Here is a 22,885-nt window from a genome sequence, read left to right on the forward strand (position 1 = left end):
CTTTTACGTTCGCTAATAGAGAAAGAAAAAAGAGCAAAAAAATATATATACTCATGAAATGCCTGTCTGCTATTCTTTTTAGCACCTGCCTAATCCAAAGAATCACGGCTCAGTCTGCTCCATTAATCCCTCTGGCTCCCTGCACCACTTCAATCTCACACCACATCTATCTTGTTTTTAAAGAGCTGACCCAAATACTCCAGTGTTTGAGAGACTCGCTGCGGAGGCTCCTGGGATTCAAAAGTCATCCATTCTTTAGCACTACTCTGCCTCAGACACACACACACACACACACACACACACAAAACCTTTTGTACATTTACAGCTGAATACAGAGTATAGCCTTCTTAATCTTAAAATGATTATCAATTCTGATTGGTTAATTACGGCATTCCAAGGTCTGCTATTTATCGATAACAGACTGTTGCTATGAAGAACAGACCGTTGCTAGGGATTCAGTTCTAATCACACAATCCTAAGGACTGACTGCAAACATATCAGTCCGCTAAAAGAAGTCCGGTTAATTTGACGTGGGTCTGTTTACAGAGGGAAACAGAGAGAAGACACAAAATAGTTGAGATAAAACAATAAAGGTTAAACGACGCAAAAACTGACGGCTACGACAGAGAGACATGAAGTAAACATTAAACTGAACACAGTACAGCGGTGTTTAAAGACGGTGAATGGAGAAGAAAATGTCAACAGACTCTGACAGTTACAAGACAGAAAACCTCAATCAGGCGCTGATTCCTGCGGCCCAGTTCACCGTGTCTTACTTCACCATCAGTGGAAATGTTTCCATTGAATGTGAGTAAAGACAGCGAGGTTAGCTCATTCTAAGAAGGCTACAGAGTTAATCGTTGCTATGGAAACAGCTCTCACAGTGAGTGTAAAAGACTATATATAAATAGAAAACGGAAATATAATCATTTTTAAATTAATAAAATAATTTCCAAATCAATATTTTGTTTCAAATTATTGATTTCATAAGTAAGTAGTCCTGCTGATCCTGTCGGGGTTCCGTTCTGCGATAACAACCAGCTCAATATACATTATCTGTTTTATAATGGCATTCCGCATTCATAAGTCCCCCATAATACTAAATGATATAATATATCGGAGATCAGATTGTCAGCATGATTCATACAAACTTCACATATAGATTTCTGTAACGATCTGCCCTGTCAGTGTCATAAATGTAGAAACTAAAGGACATTTTTGACTACACTGAAGACCACTGAACATAAAGAAAGTTTGTCATACCGAGATTTTTCTTCCTCTAACCTTCACACTTCGTGGCTTAAAAATATAAATTACATTCAGCCTGCCTCGATGTCAAACATTTTTTGCCTTACAAATATTGTTTTCCGAATTCGTCACTGTCTTTCATACTTGACAGTTTTATTATTATTAGAATTCATATATTTTTAGAGGCTTTATTAGGAGATTGGTGTCGACTACACACGTTTTGTGTGGCAGTAGCTAATATTCATAACAAACACACTTGCAGGTCTGTTTGTGCTAAGAAAAATGATAAGAGAGCTGGCTTATATAAATCATATACAGATATGCTAGCATTTTCTGACATCATCATTTTTGTAGTGCTGCGCCTTCTGATGTCGGAAAGATGTGACGGGACAGGATTTCCAAAGCTGTTTGCCCGTCAGACAAACTCCTCTGAAGAGGCGTACTGGCAGCTTGAAAGTGTCCACATGGGTTTGATCGTCAGGCCCCGAGGCCCAAATCAAATCTAACATAATGATGAATAAATAAAATCATAAAACGGTGCTCGTATCAACAGCAAAATAAAGATGTTTGTGTATAATGGGAGATTTGCTGCGCTCAAAAATTATAAAGGCAGCACAGCAATAACTTCTCAATAGCATTTCCTCAGCGGCTTCAGGCAAACAAACACAAGTGGTCATCTGCAGGTGACACACATTAGTAATCAGTGTTCAGGCTGATGCAGCAGCTCCCAAAGAATCCTAACACAAAGATAACCATCATAAAGAAGATGACAGATTTGCTGCTCTGCCACATTGGTCGAGGATACAGTGGGACAGCACAGACTAGCTGGCTTTAGGTGTGTGGGTCTGTGTCAGTGGTTATATTATCACAGTCTTTGTTGATGTCCTCCTGGCTTCTGCAAATATTGTATAAAATATTTAAGTGAAGGAAGGAGCGGTTTAGGTTTTCAACTAAATTTTTCTTTAAAGAATAGGCACAAATTACTTTGTGCATATCTAAATTCTGCAAAGTCATCCCCCAACAGAGTTGTCATTTATGTGGTTAAGTAGCTGTCTAAGTTACACTCCTGGGAATCCTGTAATCTGCATGAGAGCCGACTGGCTCTGGCAGATCACCTCGGATTTGTGAGAAAATCGATACTACAGCCTGACTATGTCTGCTGCTGTGTGGGCCTTAACGGTTTGACTAATGGCCCAGGCTATTGAAGACTGTGATGTGCTCAAGTTGTCAATGTGTTGCAATTTGCCAGTTTCCAAATCTCTGCAGTCAATTATGTACTTCCTGTTATGACATCTCTCGCTTAATCAGTAACAACAACAAGTCGTGATGCCAATCAACTTCTGAGGACATCTCATGCAGACTCCCACGGTACAAATGTGATGACTAATAGTTCATTTGTTGTCACATTCTGCATTCTGCCGCGGATCATATCCTGCTATTTATACAACTAAATTAAGAAGAAATTTATGTAGGAGTTTTTATGAAGACTCATAGTGCTCAATGCCACCCTGACTGCTCTGTAAGACGGTGGCTCTCAGATAAAACATGTTGTTCTGTCTTCATAATGAAAAGTGTCTTCAGCTCTGTCTGGCTGATGCAGCCCTCTGTTGGCATCTCCTAATGGAGTTATAGAGCCTCTCAAGACCTCTTTAATAATTTAAAGTGGAGAATATTCTCAAGACTCCGTATTTATGCACGAGGTTTAATCCTGAATGTGGGATTGGATTAGTCAATTTAACGGCTGCTTTTGCTAAAGAAAAGCATTCACACTGTTTTAAACATTCAGTAAAGGATACACTGAAGAGGAATAACTGTCTGTAATCTTGGATTACTGTTGCTTATTCAACGTAATAGTTGTTGGCAGTGCAGTTATCTTTGTGTCTTTTTGGCTTTCGATCGATAGCAGAATGCTGTGAGAAGCTGGGATGATGGGAATCCTCACAAATCCATCCATGTGTGCACATCTCCCCAATGATCTGATAATTAACTGTGGAAACAAAACAATCTTGTTATTGAGTGCAATATTTCTTTGCGGCTTCTGTTTAGATTAAAAATTAGAGCAAATTCATAGGTTCTTATATTGTTAGACATAATCATCTGAAAGTATAGTGTGAAGCAGAGCGCATACAATTGCCTGAAATCACCTTGTGTGTCTCACCACCTATGTTCATTGACAAATTAATTTGTGCATAAGCGCTGACTGTAATTTCTCTTTCTCTCTCAGGGTGGAGGTCACGGGATTCCAGCTCACTGCAACAATTTGAGGATTAACAAGGGAGCTGGAAAAGAGAGACAGTGCTTATGTTCACCACAATGGCACCTGTAGGCGTGGCTACACTGCGGGCGCGGCTCTTCCTGCTGTTTCTTTGTCTGACACTGTGTGCTGGCATGCTTCAGTTTGCTGCAGCCACGATACAAGGATACATCGGAGACAGGGACATGATATGCCCGTCCGTGTGCAGGTGCGATGAGGACTTTATCTACTGTAATGATCGTGGCCTGAGCTCCATCCCATCATTGCCCCCTTCTGCATCCGTCCTCTACCTACAAAACAACCACATAAACAACCCTGGTTTACCCACCTCCTTGGAGCACCATCTTGCCGTCCGTGTGGTCTACCTCTATGATAATGAACTGGATGAATTCCCCTTGCATCTGCCACCATCCGTCCGTGAACTGCATTTACAAGACAACAACATACGCACTATTCCTCGTAGTGCTCTTGCTAGGATGCCCTTGTTAGAGAAGCTCCACTTGGATGACAACTCCATTTCCACTGTCAGTATTGAGGACCAGGCCTTTGCTGACAACCCGCGGTTGCGACTACTTTTTCTTTCACGAAACCACCTGTCTAGTATCCCATCAGGACTTCCTGCTTCTTTGGAAGAACTACGTCTTGATGATAATCGAATATCCACTATCCCAACCCATGCCTTCCGAGGTCTTGCCTCACTAAGATGTCTTGTCTTGGATGGAAACCTTTTGGCAAACCAGCGCATTGCAGATGACACGTTCTCCCGCCTTTCGAATTTGACTGAATTGTCTCTAGTTCGTAACTCCCTCCAGACCCCACCTGTCAACCTGCCCAGCGCCCATCTACAGCGCCTGTCTCTACAGGAAAATGCCTTGACTCACATGCCACGCGGTTCCTTGGACGGGATGCACAGACTGCAGAGGCTGGACCTGTCTGGAAACAACCTGACCACCCTGCCGAGGGGACTGTTCAAAGACCTGGACAGCCTGGGTCAGCTGCTGGTGCGAGGCAATCCTTGGCACTGTGGCTGCAACCTGCGCTGGCTGTATGACTGGCTGCATGCTCGTGGTAATTCCATCACTGTCAGGGGTCTGACCTGCCATGGGCCTGACAGGGTCCGAGACATGGCTTTGATAGACCTCTCCAGCGAGATGGAGGAATGCGAGGTGGTGAGGACAGCAGGAACAAGAGATAAAGTTGGAGGAGCTGGAGTTGATAGCGCTACCACTCAAACCCCTCCACAGGGCTCCCTCTTCACCCTCCGCTCAAAGCGACCAGGCCTTGGGCTTCCTGACTCTGGCTTAGACTACACTCTTAGCAGCAGTGGTGTGGGGAAGAGTCTGGCCCTCAACGTGAAGCCACTCTCTCACAACAGCGTCCGTGTTACCTGGAGCGTGGCCCAACCCAGCTCCTCCTTCAGGCTGAGCTGGCTCCGACTGGGCACTGGTAATGCAATGGGATCAATCACAGAGACTCTGGTTCGGGGCGATCGCAGAGAGTACCTGCTGACCTCCCTGCAACCTCGCTCCAGCTACATCATCTGCATGGTGCCCCTCCCTGCTAGCTCAGAAAGCAAAGGGGCAATTTCTGGAGATGCTGACTCTGATGAAGCACTGGTTTGTGCAAAAGCTGAAACATCAGACGTCACCCCGGTGGAGGACGAGGAGAGTGAAGGCTCAGAGCATATGACAGCGCTGCCCCTGGCAGGGATTATTGGTGGGGCTTCTGCCATTGTATCTTTGGCTCTTATTTTTGGCGTCTTCTGTTGGTATGGGCATAGGACTGGGCATTTGTGTCCCCGTGACCACTACACTCGCAGCAACTCACGAAAAAGTAAGACCTATGATGATTATATCGAGTCAGGCACCAAGAAGGACAATACCATCTTGGAGATCCGTGGTCCGGGGTTCCAGATGACGCCAATGGCAGCTTGCCAACCAATGCAGCCTAAACCCCTACGAGAGGATTACATCATTCACACCATATTCCCCTCCAATGGCACTGGCCTGTACAAAGGTGTCAACCATGTTTCTAATGCAGGACAAGGCACCAACCGTGGCTATAGAGAAGGAGGAATCCCAGATATAGACTACTGTTACACATGATGTACTGTACCAGATCCTGTTCACAGTGTTGGTAAACTGTATAGATGCACAATTTCCCTTCGCATGGACACTTCTGAAGCACCCCTCTGTGCCTTCTTCTTCTTCTGGTCTCCCATTCCAAATTACCTGCTGTTCACTGCACTGAAAGAACTGTATGTGATTAACTGGAACTGAAAACTTGTAGGAACAGTTCACTGCAGGAGGCAGCAGCCGGTACCCCAGGTGTAAATGCACAGCCAACTGTTTCTTCACCATCTTAGTAATGGCCTGTGTATGTTTTCTTTTCTGCTCTTTCCCTGTGACATGGAAGCAAAGAATGTATACGCTGTGGAAAGGTCAAACTTAGCGTGGGTGGAGGTAGAGTTTCTGTTTCACACACAGGAGCCACAGCAGTCAATTCAAAATGGATTAAAAGAAAGATTAGAAATTGACATTTTAGGTACTCGTTCCTGCTCACCAGTCAAACACAGTATGAAGTATTATCAACTCATTGTTCCGAATGCCTCAACTATATTGATGTGCCCTACCAGCTATCCGAGGAAAGGGCTTTGTAAAGCTGTGAATTGTTCTATTTCAATCGACCCAATAACCACATGTCTTAAAGTAGGCTTGATATTACCTTATTCAGTAGCTGGCAGGGTGGAGATCTTATCAGGGCTGGTCAGCCTTGGTTATACCTCTCGAGATCATGCACCTGAGATCAGTGTTGTTGTGTTGCATCAGATGAGCTGCAGCACAAGCCTGTAGATAATTTAGATACCGACTGGGCTGTGTTTGAAAAATGCTTCGCTATTTTTATCAGTGGTTTGTTTAGTAATCAAATCCTGCACAGCTGTCTTTATTTATTTATTTTGTTCCTTATGTGATGGTTTTTGTCCCTGCTTAAATTGCTTTTTTCGTTTCCACCCTCACGTTTGTCAGTACCGATGAAACCCTGCTTTGATGAAGACGTTGGATTTGTTTCATTCAAACGACAAAATACGAGAACTGAGGAAAATATCCTGATGGCTGTCTCCAGGTTCATGTGTTCTTAAATGCAGCAGAGTGAATTATTGAGTGAGACTGTTTATACAAATGTAATTTGAAAAATAGACCCCATCCAAAGACTAGCATGTCAGTTCACTGAGGAAAATATCAATCCTTCTTCTGTCATTTATTGCCTGTGTGCTTAACCTGTGTTGGTTACCAAATGTTTGCTCCACGTTCATAAAGTGATGACAGCGTTCACGAAGAATCCAGACTGGACAAAATACCCTAAAGACTCTTGTGCGCGAACCTCAAAATGAGGGCAAGAACTGTGAGTCGAACTGAGGAGTCTCAAACCGCAACACTGTTGACCTGCACTGTGGAGCAGCGGCCAAGCTGCGGGTGGGAGGAAGGACTGACGGGGGAGTTTGGGGGATGGGGGGGACTACTCAGCGAGGTGAGTTCATTGATGTTTGTTTTAGCAGTGGTAAAAGGCCTCCACTCATTCCACCTCTTTTATTACAGAGCAGCACTAAAAATGTAAATGTATTAGCACTTAGCAGGGAGCAGGGATAAATGTTATGACAGGCACGGGGAGACGGAGGGTAGGGAAACATCTCCAGGCACTGGGAAAGATGCAGAATTGATGGCTCTGGCGCGGTGGTGTTCACCCATGCATAAATCTGTTTGTCATACTCAGCTTCTCCCCTTGGGTTTTAATATTGTCCATCAGTTGTTTACCACTGTGTTGCTTCCAAAGGGGAAACCAACTGTGCTTCCTTGACTGTTCTGTCCGCTAGAGTTTTACACTGGTGTCAGACGAGATGTCAGTGGAATGTATATTTTATCTCGCACCCGAAATCACTGGCTTAAACAAATAACATCCCACTGGCCTGGCTAATAATGTTTTGGAGAATGTTGATATAGTGTAATTACTATTTTGCAGTGGGTCTATTCCAAACACGTACTTCCTCATCATTTGTATAAATAAAACCATGGCCACAGCCACATGAATATTTTTTCTGGTGAAATTATAGAATTTAATGGTGCCATAACTTTGCGTAAAAAAAAAAAAAATATGTGAACCTGAGATATGTGTGGAATTTGCTTTATAAATTCATCTTCAGAGGGGATCAATAAAAGTTTTATAATCTTGTTATTACTGCAACCTGTCATTTCACCTCACGCCTGAGGAGGGTATTTTTACAACTCACGGAGGTATTGGTGGAGGAGAAAAACTACCTTCTCACTTTCCTCCCTCTTAAGAAGTCAGCTGTCATGCACAAATTACACATACATATTGTTTTAATTCATAAAGGCCCTGAGCAGCACTGAGATTACACAGTGGCAAACACAGCCTGAGGCCAGACACTTGGAACCAGCTGAGATCATAAAGTGGAGCTTGGAAGAGTCAACAGGCTGAGAATCTCACTGACCTGCAGCCTTGGACAACACAAAGGAGCCCAGCTCCAAAGGTACAACTTCATCAAAACACTTCAGATGAAATTTCTGTGAAATGAATCAGCTTGATATCTTTCTTTTACCTCTGAAATTCATTGCCACCTGTGACATAGCCGCTAGCTAACTTAATAAAGGAGAATGAAGTTCTTTCATTCACATTTCAAGTCTGAACAAAGAAAAACACCTCTGGAATCAAAGTGTGCTCCCATGCCCCTTTAACCCCTCCTAACAATGATGTCACAGTGTACTGACACACCCCTCAGTACTTTTTTACATCACTCCAGCAAGGTGGGACGTTAAACCACTTGTCAGCAAAAGCAGGATTTTTTTGGTGGGTGGTAATCTGCCCTTTAGAGTTCCCATGAAACAGCCAGAAAGGTGCTATTTGATTCTGCATATTTACATGTTGAATGTCACCGCTAGCTCGCTCTTCAGCTCTATGGCATGTGGGGGTGGGGGGTGGGGGGGCAAACATTTCTTTGGATTTATTTGAAAAAGTAGTGAAAGCCCCCCAAGTGCAGGATGAGTCACCAACAAGTTTTTCAGGAAATGACAAACTCTCAAATACCCTTAAGAGCGCCTTCAAAACTATGTTCTTGGCTCAGTCCCGATCTCCACCCTAAAGCCTCAACACTGAATGCTCCTGGACTTTAATGACATCAGACGTACAGTGTGTGAGTCTGTGAAGGCTTGAGGACTGAATAAAAATGGAATGGGACACACTATCATGACATCATATGTTGCCTGAAAACGAGATGCGCCATTAAATAATTAGAAAAAAAAGCCGACCTCCAGGATGTATGTGTTTAGATATTTTAGCAAACTATCAAAAACATAAACATCGGACGCATAAACGGATTTGTGTCGTTCCCCATTACCGTCCATGCTTGTTCTGTTTACATATTTTTTGTTCAAACTTTTTTGAATACTACGTCAGTGTGCAAACATTTGTTTACATTTAGTGGGGGGCTAGACAATCACGTTCTTCACGTCACCAAGGTTGCGATGAACGCTGGGTAAGTCCAACAAGGGAAAGTCTGCAGATATGCACACTCGGAAATTGCGTAATTTGGGGTTTAACAGAAACACGCCTCAAATTCTGTGAGTGTGGAGGTTGGGATCGGGCCTTTGTCATTGTTGGATTAGATATTAGTGTGTAGGTTACAATGAGATAGATAATGTGATGCACTCCTAATAAAGGAACGGATATAACTTAAAGAGGAGGTATTATGCTGTGTCACATTTTAAGACCTATATTTAAAGTCGAGGTGAAATGAAAAATGTCATTTTAATCCTTTTAGATCGCATCCCCGGTAATATTGTGCATCTATTTGACAATATAGGCAAAAAAAAAATACAGAAAATCCATTTCTACGTATTCTTATATCAAAATCCGATCATTTTTTCTTCCTGTAAAAAAAAAATATCCCGGGTGCTTACGTAGGCTAGAACCAACCAATTTCAACCAATCAATCTGCAACATTTAGCCGCAGAGCACCAAGAACGCTCAGTCAGTTAGCTAGCTACTGCGCTGTGGAGAACATCTGTCTACGCCCACTTCTCAACGATCAAATCAAATCCCTCTAATGATATGTCCCGCCTGCACATCCTGTTTCACTCGGAAATACGTCACGATACGGAAGCTAGATACTCTCGAAATGCCGTTTTAGCTCGACTTTAATGTTACAATGTTGGATGTCCAGACTAAATGTGGGTGAAGTTTCACATCTGTAGGTAAAAGTATGTTGGAGTAATCTCCAGGCTTCTCAGCTCAGTCTGCAGGCTTGCTGTGAACGACCCGTTTCACACAGTTTTTTCTACATGCTGCACAGCCTCGGCAGGCTTCGGAGAGCTGGCCAATCAGAAGAAAGTGGGCTTGTAGGGGCGGGGTTTCTTAAAGGGACAGAGCTGACAGAGTCGTTTCAGGCAGAGGCTGTATGAGCCTGCACAGAGCACCAGTGAGAGAAAAAAATATGTAACTGTAAATGATGCTAATAATCATAATACCCCCCCTTTAAATGTTTTTATTACCAAAATGTAATGGCATAAATTACATAGTGCATTGGAGACATACGTACGTCACAATCCGTACATGACGCATCTTAAAAAGTTGAACTTTTATGGTCAATTTATTGTAAAAATGTGTCCCTTTAATTTTTTAGACCGCAGCACAAATTTGTCCGTGCAAATTTAAATCTCTCACCATAAACTGGAATGAGTAATGTGTCCTGAAAAATGGATTCACCATCCACTGATAGGCTTTGGAATTGGTACTGTCACTATTCATCCAGTGCTATTGTGCAGGACAATAAGGGGAAATGTGGTAGTTATACGGCTGCAAGCTGTAGACATAGAAACAGCAGATCACATTTAACTCCTTTGCTTGTAAACAGTGAAAATTGATTGAGTAGAAATTTAGAATCCATTGGCAGCCTTTATAAACCCACAGTGATGTTTTGTTTGGCCGACAGCGGAGCGCCTGTGGTCTGAACAGTGAAATGACGCAGCATTGGACTGAATAGGCTCTAAAGAGAAACACCAACTGTTAACTTGAGGTACAAAGTGTTGAAAGGAAGTCGGCCTCTTTTTGTCTCTTGACTGCCATTGTTCTGTTTCATTTCCCTTGAATATCATGCCGGCGCTCATTTGGACCCTATACAACTGCAACGTGCTGCCATTCTATTCTGTCTATGCCCATGGGAGTGTGCTAGGTCTGTGAGAGATTTAATGAGTATCACCACAGATCAACAATGTAACTGCTGTTGTAAAGCATTGTGAACAGTTTGTAATGGAAGATAAATTCCCCACACAGAGCTACAGAAGTCGATTGGATTATGTCCTTAGCATGCCAGAGCTGCGACAACAAAAGATAATTAATTTCAAGGGTGATGGAAATATAACTTTATCCATCTTTAATAAGTTTATACAAACCTCTCAGACTCTGAATGAAAAGCTGAAACTCTCAGAGCACATATTCTTCCTCTACCTGTCTTTGAATGAATGCATTTACAAGCACTTGAGTCATTGTCAGTTTAGGCCTCAGACTGCTTTAGCGTTTCGTTATCATGACAAAGGCAGAGGACCCAATATCGAGCTAAAGAAGGACTTATGGTGACACAAAAGAAAAGTCTTACGGTGGGCGTCCATAGGAAGCAGGTGTGAAATAAACATACAAAAAAAAGATTCAAGGTCCAACTTTGAGAGCACTGGAGAGCCACAAGGAAACATCCACGCGAGGAGCAGGGAAGAAGAAGCGACGAAAAACGAACTGACAAAGAAACGGGAAGAAAAAAGCTGCGTCTCAATTCAGGGGGCTGTATCCTTTGACGGACACGGTCTACGAAGAATGAGTCACTCGTAGTCTGCGTCGACCGCCAAGGCCGAACTGAAATGAGACGGTCTCGGGTACGGAGGATTTCCTGTTTGCGTCACCAGCTGTTCCCGCCCTTACCCTTGCGTTACTAAATGCCGCTCCTTTCACCTGGCAACAGGTAGCTAGCTGTTGCTACCCCCTAGATAATCAGGGGCTGCATCCTTAGAAAGACACGGCCTACGAAGGATGACTCTTTTGTAGCCTATGTAGACCGCTAAGGCCAAACCGAAATGAGACAGTCTGGTCAGCAGAGGATTTCCTTTTTGCGTCACCAGCTGTTCCCGCCCTTACCCTTGCGTCACCAAACACCATCACTTTCAATCACTGGCTATTTGATTGAGTTGAAACCAAAAACTTTTACATTTAAAAGTGTATTCCTTGCCCACTAAAGAGTCCGCCATCTGTTTTGAATTGGTGCGCAATGAATCTGGGGATATGTTGGGCCATGAAGGACGCACCCAATGGATCCTTGTCGGCCGCATCTGATGGAGCTTTCAAAATGGGCCAGCCTTTGACGCGCCGCTGTGACGCAATCAGCCTTCAAATACGTTCTTCGAAGGCTGCAGCCCCTGGATTGGAGCACAGCTAAAGGCTGAATACACAGGTGAAGGTAATCAGACAAAGGTGTGATTAACTAGACACAGCTGAAAACAATAAGGGCCAATGGAGACAAAGGTGAGTAAAGTGAAACAGGAAATGAAAAGATCTTAGAAAGATTTAACGTCTGTAAACTCGTAGCCGCTATCAGCATTACTCATCGGAATCTCCAATTGCATTGTGGGTAAGTTAGACGCCAGGTTTTGATAAGAAAAAGAATAAAAATCTTTGGTTTTGTTGCATCAATGTTGCTCTTGTTTTTTTCCTTCATGAGTCCCACAATTGTTAGGGAGGCAATGCTTGGTGGGAAATGTCTCTTTTAAGTCCTGGAGACCTGAGCATAATTTCGTGACCAGAACCTTGTGGTTAATAAGAGGCTTCTATATAGAAACATCACTTTAGGAGATGAAGGCCCTTCAGTTAGAAATCAGCTTTGTCGGCTTTGCAGCGCACAATCCCTTCAGAGTGGTGGAGTGTGTAAACGTGGATTGCATTTATGCGAGATTGCTGCAAAAGACACTTCTTTACCCTTTCCAGCCCTTGTCTGAAGAACAGCTCTCTCCGACCACGAGGCCAGAAAGAGCTGTTCTTTACTGCCAGCAGTCCGTATGTCTCTGCTGCTCTTGGACAGCACACTCACCCTCTCGAGCACCTTTTGTGCTCACAGAGATAAAAGAGTATCCTATTGTCATGGTCAGCCGGATCACAACTCAAATAACTGTGACCTGAAGGTTGGGCTCTAACCTATTTCTGGCCTTCCCGGACGATTTAAGATCATGCCCCGTAAATCTTATTGTGCAGTGAGAAAAGGGGCGGGGGAATAGGATATAAGAAATACAATATTGGAGATGAGGCGAAGGGGGGATAATGCATGAAGAGATTGCAGAGATGTTGGCGGTGGGAGTCACTGCAGAGCCTCACAGCAGATGGGCGTGCATGCTTTCTAATGCAGATGGTTTAATAATGTTCCTCCAAGATTTAAACAGTTAAGAGTCGATAAGCCGGCAGTCTGATCGTCTTGGATAAACGTATATTATACTGCATTGATTTTGGAAGGAAAGCCTTGTCTGAGCCCTTAAAATCCGATGGAGATTGCAATCACTACAGTCACGACACAATTACTAAAAGTGTATAGATGTAGCTGTATTTGTGGCTCCCTGCAGGGTTAGCAACATCCCGAACTCAGTATGAGGTTTTCCTTTTTCAGAAGTCACAATAGAGCAACCCTTGAACAAAATTGAAGAAGCTTCAACTCATTACTTAAGATCAGGTAAACTGCTTTTCGTTCCGCTGTTGATTCTCCTGTAATCACAAAGTGTAATCTGAGGGCTCAGAGGCCCGCGGTATAAATAGAGAAAACAATCCAACGTCTCAAAATACCCTCTGCATTTAGAGAGATCGCACAAACAGATACAAAGATGGAGAACATTCAGAACTCGCTGCAGGATTAACAAGATTAAAATGGACCATAACCGTATTCACTGTTACATGATGTTTCCTCTTGACGCTGACCATGCACCTGTGGTCTGAGCAAAAACAAACGCACATTTGAAGACAGCCCCTGTCCAAGAAAGACAAAGCTGAGCTTGTTAGCCGGAGCCAGTTGGTGTGACTGTGACTTCAAGTGGAACTCAGTGCTTTATATTGCAATTACAGTACGTGCTCTTGAACGTGTCTCGACTTTAACCGAGCTCTATTTACAAAATGTGATGTGTTAGTAAAACAGTAAAGCCACGTAGTTGCACAGATGGAAGGAACACTTGAAAGGCCTTACAGTGCGTATTTTCATTTTTGGCCATTGATTTTTCTTTGACAACCACGATTTCTTGCCCTCGGACGTTTTATTACTGCACAGTGATCCAACAGAAATACTATACCAGGCCTTTCCTGTAATTCCCGTCTGCTTCTAGCTCTCAGAGACGGCCTGTAACAAACAATAAGTTGAGCTTTAACCTGCGTTATTTTAATCTGCTGTAGTGTTTTCCTGATTTGCTTCAATTCATCTTACATGCTTGTTAGATTAGTCAACGTAGGAGGGAAATAATGAAGACAAATGTTTGTGTAGGTGTGAGAGATTTCCTCTTAAGAGTGGATTAAAGCAGAGTATTACCAAAGACAAATTTGTTGCAGCACCAATCTACAGTAGGTAGTCTGACATCTGTATGAAGTGCTCTATTTATTCTGAAGTGGTTGTAATCACCGTGATGTGGCTCAAATTACAGAGGTGGTGCTCCAGACTGGAATAAAATTACATTTTGTAAAGCAACTGAGCCGAGCTGTTTTTTCAATTAGATCAGGGGGAACTTACCCATGCAGTTGTTCTGGATGGGCTCAGATAGTAAATACATTCTGCAGGATCACTTAATAAAACTAATACTATTAAAGAAAGCTTATGTGCAAGCTTGCAGAATTTGTGACTAAGCCACCCTTTGTTCTCAGGTGGTGGTGGTCTCTGTGCACGCATCTATGCTGAAACTTTGAATAAGAAGTAAAGGAGAGCAAAAATGAGCCACGCTGCTCGAATCTGCTTTTTAATATTCTGCCAAGATTCACTTCATCCCACGGCCAAAAGCAGCACATGATTGTTATTTCAGTTTTCAGTCAGGCAGGGGTTTCAAAATTAGCCTACATTATCTGTTTTTCTTCAAGGTTTAAAAAACGCTATCCCACTCAACTATAATTAGCATCTGGAGAGAATCAATTTGTCTTTTTGTCCCATCATGTTTCATTTGTATGTTTTTGTGAATGATTCCTTTGTTCTTCACGGAGGGGGAAGATAAATATTTGGTAGACAGGAATTCTCGTTGCTACGTGATTAAATGTGAGCTGTGTCAGGAGAAGAAAGAAGAAGGAAGTGTTTTTTAAAACACTTTTTCAATTTATTAACGTTATTTGTTATCCAGCACTAAAAGCCTTGGACTGATGAAATTTTGCATATGAATACAAAACCTTTCAGTGTTCCGGTTTTCAGACATCTTTACAGTCGCTAACGTTACCCATGAGCTCGAAGGAAGTGAAGCTACAGTGTTTGCTAGGTGTACCTTATCTGTTTAGCTTACAGGTTAATGCTGCTGAGAGCTAGCAATCAGTAATTACTTTGACCTGGACTCAGCTGGCTCACTAACCTGGTAGCTAACTGTAAAGTTGTCTAGTTCAAAGACTTATTGAAGTGTTACTTGAACCAACTTGATACACCTTGCATCTAGTCAGGACCATAGCGCTGCCAATAGGTGATAAGTAGCCATGTTAGCCGCATGGCTCTGGGGATGGAAAATGTTGGTCTGTCGGTTGGTCCTTCAGTTTGTCAAATACTTTTGGTTTATGACAGAATACCAACCTGAAGATATTATTTTTGTGTTGGTGCTAATTAACTATTGTGCATACTAACAAGGTAGCCTTAGTTGGTGATGCTACTTAACATCACCTTTGAGCTTGAAGTGAGTGTATTTGTTTAGCTAACGATTAATGCTGTTAAGGGCTAGCATTCAGTAATTACTTTGACCTGGACTCGCTAACGTACCTGGTAGCTAACTGTAAAGCTGTCTAGTTCATAGGTTTTTTAAAGTGTTAGTTGAAAAAAGACCTAAAAAATAAATCTCTTATCTAGTCCAAACAGTTGTAAAGCAATTACATGTTGCATGACCGATGGTCCTATCAGTATGACAAATGTCACATGTACTGTTCTTTATCTATGGTAGCCATGTAAGCAACATGGCTCTGGGGACTGAAGATATTCTCTTTGTTTGTCTCTTTGTTTGGTGCTAATTAACTATTGTTAGCATGCTAACAAGCTAACCTAAGTTGGTAAACATGGTAAACATTATACCTGCTCATAGTGTATGTTGGCATCATCTTTTTGAGCATGTTAGCATGTAGCTTAAAGCACAAGTGCCTCACAGAGCTGCTACCATGGCCATAGACACTTAGTCCTGCTTAAAAATAGAGATTTCATTCCCTTTATTATTTTAGCTTACAAAAACGTATGCTCAGACATGAAAGGTACTTTCATATAAGTGCTACATTTTCAACATCGATTCTCTTGGGATGCAGTGAACAAATTTCACCATTTAGAGGGTTTCCAGGTACTTTTGTCTTTGCACTGATGATTTCTTAAAAAGAAAATACTAGAAGCCCCCTGGACGTTTGTAAAATAATCATTGATTTCCATTGTCATAGCCTCTATATTGCCTTCCCACTGTTTGACTTTCACACACTATCCCAGCGGCTGACACCACTCTAACTCCCTTAATCACTCCACCACCTCATTACACTCAAATATAAATACCCCCTTCTCATATACTTGCTTTCATAATGTGCACATTGTCTCATTAATGCACAAAAATCTAACCAGGCTTATTCAGACATAACGGTGAAAGAAGGATGTGCTAGGAAGTGTTTGCAGTACGTGTTTGGAAGGCAGAGAAACAGCAATAGTCTCATCTGATTAGGGTTTGTTGTGCTGTTTTTAGCCTGTTTTACATCTGGTCCCCAAGGGGGGGGAGCTCTAATCCCTGACACTCGCCCCCGCTGGATGTGTACCAGAGGTCACGACTTTCTGCCGTTCCTTTGAGTGTGCAAAATTTGCAAAAACAACTCTTTAACCATTAGCCAACTTTTTAAACCCTTCCTGTTCAGAGCAATCTAAATCTGGGCTCTCACAGATTCTCAGGTGGGTTTTTTTCTTTCAAGAGTTTATCTTTGAAAACTCTCAGTGGAAAAACTGTTACCCGGCCACGAGTCAGAGAAATTGTTGTTACAAATTCACTGTGACTGTTCATCTTATTATCAAGAGTTATTTTCTCTCCACGACAGATTCAGCGGAGTGCTCACTTCTAATCTTTTGAGACACGAGCGGCGCTATGATATCGTCGACAACGGCATCCTGATCAAACACCTCAGAGGTAGGTAGTACTGACACATCACTTTAATGGCTCAGCTCCCTCAGCTCTGACTGAACGCATCCATTACGCTGTCAAATCATTGTCATCAAATGTGCTAAAAAAAAAACTGCATCCTCTTAGGCCGGACTCAAACCACTGAAGAACCAGGTTGCATTATGCACATAAGGAGAAACTCCCTGTATGTTTTTCCTTGCATCACTCACTACAGGAAGATTCTCCTGTGTGCCAAAGGAAGCATCTTTGCACCTCACTTGACCTCGTAAGATCTCACGTGATCTTACAGTGAAGAAGATGAAAAAAAAGTCTGGATGAGAAAATATTTAAGGTGACAGTCAACTCAGTTTGTCCATTCTTTGGTCAGGGCGGCATGTTGAGATTGTAGCTGTTACCGGGGCGACGCAGACGAGCCGCGTGGGAGGTTTAAGAGTGGATCTGTAAACCCCTCATCTAACCTGATAATTTAGGCTGAACAATAGTACCAACCAAAGTCTCAAACCAGACTCCTGTGATTGTCGGAAGGGGCAAATCAGATATAAATAAACTCATGTAATCTCAGCCTATGTTTGGACCGTTCCTCTATGCATGAAGGAACATAGGACGTAGTGGACACACAGTATTTAGACAAATTAATGTGGTTTCAGCAGGACAGATGTCTTTGCTGCATGTTGACTGTGCTCTGACATTGAATGGTCAAGTGCAATTTAAGCTCGGTTAAACAGGTCCTACCGCAGCCGCTGGGCGATGTGAGTCACAGATGGCTCACTAACTCTGAGACAGCTGCCGGACATTACATCAAACCAGAGAGTTCACAGATCAGAGGCCTCTTCCTCTCCTTTTTCCCCCTGTCCTGTATAGGAAGGGACGACACAAAGCCATCAGTGTAATAAGCATGGATCAATGTGCTTTACTGTTCGTCATCTTCAGTCAGAAGTTTTAGAAAGAGAAACAACAGACCTGAGTCTGATTTTATGAAGCACACAGAGTGAGTCAGTACACACCTGGAGCAACATGATAAGACGTTTAATTCTGTCTCAGTGAGCATTTTGACCGTCTCAGTGGAAAGTTAGAACAACCTAAAAGACATTTAGAGCCAGTTTAAAACTGAAATAGACAAACTTGTATTAATTTTGTCTTTAGCAGCAGTGTTTGGCTTCTTCTGTGTACTTTCAAGTTAAGAAACTTTCCAACTCGGTGCTGAGCAGCTAGATGCAGAGAGAATGTGACTCATCTGGCCTAATTAACGGTAACACAGCAGAGAGTACAACCAAGTGTTTTTTGGCGAGCTTCAACACACCCTGTGTGCTCTCAGGCTACAACATGCGAGTACAAATCCAGAGTGAAACTGAAAATCAGTCGACGGTACATGCTCAGCGTTTGCTCCTGCAGTGTAATATGGGTACATTTTTTCATTTTTTCATGGCGTGACATTTTCAGAAAACACTGACAGTACATGACAAAGATGGTGGTCTTTTTAGCCATGCTAGCAGCATGACTTCATGGTTGCGATGAAAATTTTTCCTGACCCCTTGACCTTTTTTTGTCCAGAAACATGTGATTCACGTCTTTGCTGTGAGTGAAATGTCTCAACAACTATTGGACGGATTGCATGAAATTTGTTGCACACATTCATATGGTGGTGATCCCTTGACATTATCTGCTAGCATCATCAGATCAAAATTTACATTTATTTTTGACTGAATACCTTCAAATGAATGAAATGCTCTTTAGCTTCAGCTGTACTATTGTGTTTAGTGCTAATTAGCTAACATTAGCATGTTAAGCTAAGATTGTGTCGATGGTTATCCGTGGTAAACATCAGAATGCTAGCATGCTTACATGTTAAGCTAAGATTGTGGAGATGGTTATTCGTGGTAAACATCAGAATGCTAGCATGCTAACATATTAAGCTAAGATTGTGGAGATGGTTATCTGTGGTAAACATCAGAATGCTAGCATGCTAACATGTTAAGCTAAGATTGTGGAGAGGGTTATCTGTGGTAAACATCAGAATGCTAGCATGCTAACATATTAAGCTAAGATTGTGGAGATGGTTATCTGTGGTAAACATCAGAATGCTAGCATGCTAACATGTTAAGCTAAGATTGTGGAGAGGGTTATCTGTGGTAAACATCAGAATGCTAGCATGCTAACATATTAAGCTAAGATTGTGGAGATGGTTATCTGTGGTAAACATCAGAATGCTAGCATGCTAACATGTTAAGCTAAGATTGTGGAGAGGGTTATCCGTGGTAAACATCAGAATGCTAGCATGCTAACATGTTAAGCTAAGATTATGAGGATGGTTATCCGTGGTAAACATCAGAATGCTAGCATGCTAACATGTTAAGCTAAGATCGTGACGATGGTTATCCTTGGTAAACATCAGAATGCTAGCATGCTAATTCTATCATTAATCTTCTGCCTGAGCTGCTAGCATGTCTGTACACTAGATGACAATGGTAAGACGTTCCCTGATGCTCTGCTCTTCTGATTGTGTTTCCTTTATACTCCATCCTGTTATTAATCGTCACAGTCGGGGTGGACACCCTGCCCAAGGTTTCTAGCACTCCTTTGTCCATCATAAGATCTTCATTGCGGCTTTATCTCATACTCAGGAGGGGATCTCACATTGGGGAGTGTCGATTTAATTTACTATCTCATAAAGCGCGGCCCTTTGAGACTCAAGCGGTGATTGCAGGTCGTCCAGAGAGCCAATAACGGCTGAGTGCCGGGACGGAGGAGGTTACCTTCATCTTCAAAACAGCTTCACTCCCTTCCAGCCAGAGCATTTGATCCTTGTCTGCACGCTCTTCACGGGTGAAGCTCCATCGTAAACACCAGGCGCTGCTTCCACTGATCCGGGCTGCTGTTGTGGAGTGTCTCACGTTGTGTTTTCACAGGAAGGACAGCTGCAAAAACTCCTTTTTATTTTTTTTACCTGCAGAGCTGGCATCTTCACTTCCTGTCTGTCTTTTCAACAGGTCTGGATAATTGAACGTCGGGTCAGTCTGGTCCTTATGCACTTTGGATTTTAATAAAGCCGTGTTGGGGCTTCCTCCTAATTGGCTGGAGATGTGCATAGAAAGTTTCGGCAGGAGGAATCAATATTAAGGCTGATAGGGGCTGAATCCTGGGTGGAATTTAACACATTTCTGCTGATTAATAGAAACTTTGGAGGATTCTCCGCTGGGACAACATGCTGCTTAGAGAAATATAGAGTATGCAGGAGGCTCCTGTCAAATAAATTACCCCTCAGAACAGGCGAGGGTCTTTTCTCCGCCAGATAATGTGCGGCTGTGTGTTTTAACGGGAGCGAGTAGGAGAGAGAATCACAGTCAGATAAGAAGCACCGAACAACCAACCGTTAATTATATTATTATTTATTAATTAATTTGTTCTAAAGTGCAGCAGCAAAAACAAAAACCTGTGCATGAATACACGTCTTATGGACATTATATTCATGACCTGGGGATGCAGCAGGGATGTTTTATCTCCCACTTTCCTCACTGTCACAGCAGCGAGGACGGCCTAAGTGCTCCAGACCTCTCAGTCTTTTATCAGATTACAGGCTCAGAAATTAAATAGAAGCATGTGCAAAGGTTGGAGGGCCGGGGAGGAGTCGGAGAGGGCCGAGGTAATGTCACTGTGTTTCTGATCCTTATTGAGAGCGACGCAGACAGAACCTCCCTCCCTCCACACACACACACACATGTGCATTTCCCTGTATTGATTACTTCAGGAAAAACGGTTGAGGTCAGCAGGCATATGTCTGAATTTCTTTCTCTCCGTCTCTCACACTCCATTTATCTCTGTCTGATCCAATACTCTCCTTCCCCCATCAGGGGGCCGCGCTTCATCCATATATCTGCGTCTCCCCTCCCCTGACCCGCTATCACACTCTGTGCCTTCTTTTTGTTCGCCTCTTTGCCCTTCACTTGACATACATAAATCAATCAGTCAATCCAATTTCATTCAGAGCAAAGCCTGATGGATTTGCTTCTAGGCCACCGTCCTGATAAAGTAACAGCGTCCACTGTGTAATTACATTCCAAATGAGATGATGTGGTTATGAGCGTGGATTTGATTTTGCTTCATTTTCAGTTATGACTCACAAAAAGTTCAAGAGATGCGAGAAAACACGTAAAAACAAACACAAAACAATCAAGGAAAAACAGTTTAAGCTCTTTGTGAAGCGGGGTAAACACAGAGGTTTTCATTGAGGATTCCCAGAGGGGCGCTAGATTGTTTTAGGTACTCGACATGAATGTGGAACAGGAATAAACACATTTCTGCTGTATGAATGCATAGCTCAAAACTCATCACGCTGTTGGCTCGACATTATGTGGACCAGACTTCAGTTCACTCAACAGATTTACACATACACAGAATTTACACACAATTCAAATCCAATACTGACACAGTCCGTCAAGTTCATTAAGGTCATGTTTTTGTTTTTATTGCATTTATGTTGTTATTTCCTGTTTTATTTTGAAACTCACTGTTGTCACTTGCTGTGTCCTAAACTGCATACTAACATACTGCCTACTACATACTCAAACAGTATGTACTGCATACTGCCTACTAACATGACTATTAGGATGCAGGTGGCATCATACTCAAAGCCGTCTTCTCCGTCCGGTCCATCTCCGCCATAGTAGAAGTTGAATAGCCGCAATGCATTTTGGGGCGGTTGAGTACAGCCAGTGAGCTCCCGTCTCATACTCAAACATCCGGGCCGATCTAGTATACATCCGGGCTTTTCTCGCATGTATACACAAAATTGCATACTATGAGATGGGAACGCATGACATACTCAATTTTACGTTACGGTTAGTATGATTAGTATGATAGTATGCGGACACACCGTCTGTCTGTGTTTGAATTGCCATACTACATACTTTTCTCCATAATACTGCAGACTGTGTTCGGCGGTAGTATGTAGTATGGAGCTGTTCAAAGTTATTTTGCAGTATGCAACGCCAGGCGCCAGTTTCTGGTTTTGGAAAGAGGAAGTAAACAACAACCGGCCCTTCTGCTGCTGCCTGCCATTTCAACTGCCGTTTCAGCGCTTTGCATTGTGGGATACAGTAGGCGAGGTAGACTGGTCCATATTTTTGTCATACTTTAAATTTTGCTCTTGTTTGTATACTGCATACTACATACTACATTTTGGCCAAATCAGTACGTGCTGCTAGTATAGTATGGAATTAGGGACACAGCACCAGTCTTTCAGATCCCTGCTCCTTGCCTCTCCTGCCTCATGTGTCAGCCCCACACTAATTAGACCCACCTGTGTCTGGTTTCCCCTTGATTACCTGTACATACGTTTCAGTGTTGTAAATGCGCAATGTTTAAAAAGCACATCAAAGATCAGTCCAGTATCACACAACTAGCACAGATCTTCCCTTCACCTCTCTGATTTAGCACCCATCCCTTTACAGTAGCACAGAGAGCTGATTCATGAAACGCGCCATGCCTGAGTCTTCACGCTCTCCCTCACAGATAGAGCTGATAGCTGATCAATAGTTGCCAGACTCAATCAATCAATGCCCCCCACTTTACCCCCCCACCCCTCACCTCCTCCTCAACCCGACAACCTCTACGGTCACTTCAGACCCAGCTGCCTCGGCTCCGGGGCTGATTTGTCCTCCACCGCTTCTGTCCTTTGTCTCTAGATTTCCCTTCCATCTGATAGCTGCAGTGCTTTCCAGACGCCCTTTCCACGTGTCCTTACCCCCCGACAGTGATTTATACGTGTCCCTGTCATCGCTGAGGACGCATCAAGTTCAAGCTCATTTGCACAGTTCGGCTCATTTTCATTTTTTTCATGAAAAGGTTAAACGGCACTGAATGCTGTTTCATAAATCGGCTTGAAGGGCCCTAACTGTAACAGATTTTTGCTTTACCAACATATGAGATATTTCCATCTAAGCTACCAACGTTTGTCTGCTCTCATAAACCACTTTGAGCTTTTCAATGA

At 42.9% G+C, this 22,885-nt stretch overlaps 1 protein-coding gene across 1 annotated transcript; it reads left to right on the forward strand.

The window, feature by feature from the left end:
* The first annotated feature begins 3,549 nt into the window (after positions 1–3,549).
* Positions 3,550–6,945, forward strand: flrt1a (fibronectin leucine rich transmembrane protein 1a). The gene has a single exon (XM_069672908.1). It carries the CDS (start codon positions 3,550–3,552, stop codon positions 5,605–5,607), a length of 2,058 nt encoding a protein of 685 aa, XP_069529009.1. The 3' UTR covers positions 5,608–6,945.
* Positions 6,946–22,885: the final 15,940 nt, after the last annotated feature.

Source organism: Semicossyphus pulcher, unplaced genomic scaffold, assembly GCF_022749685.1.
Source record: "Semicossyphus pulcher isolate SPU_LCO1_2020_fin unplaced genomic scaffold, fSemPul1.0.p SCAF_10, whole genome shotgun sequence".
Taxonomy (NCBI): Eukaryota; Metazoa; Chordata; class Actinopteri; order Labriformes; family Labridae; genus Semicossyphus; species Semicossyphus pulcher.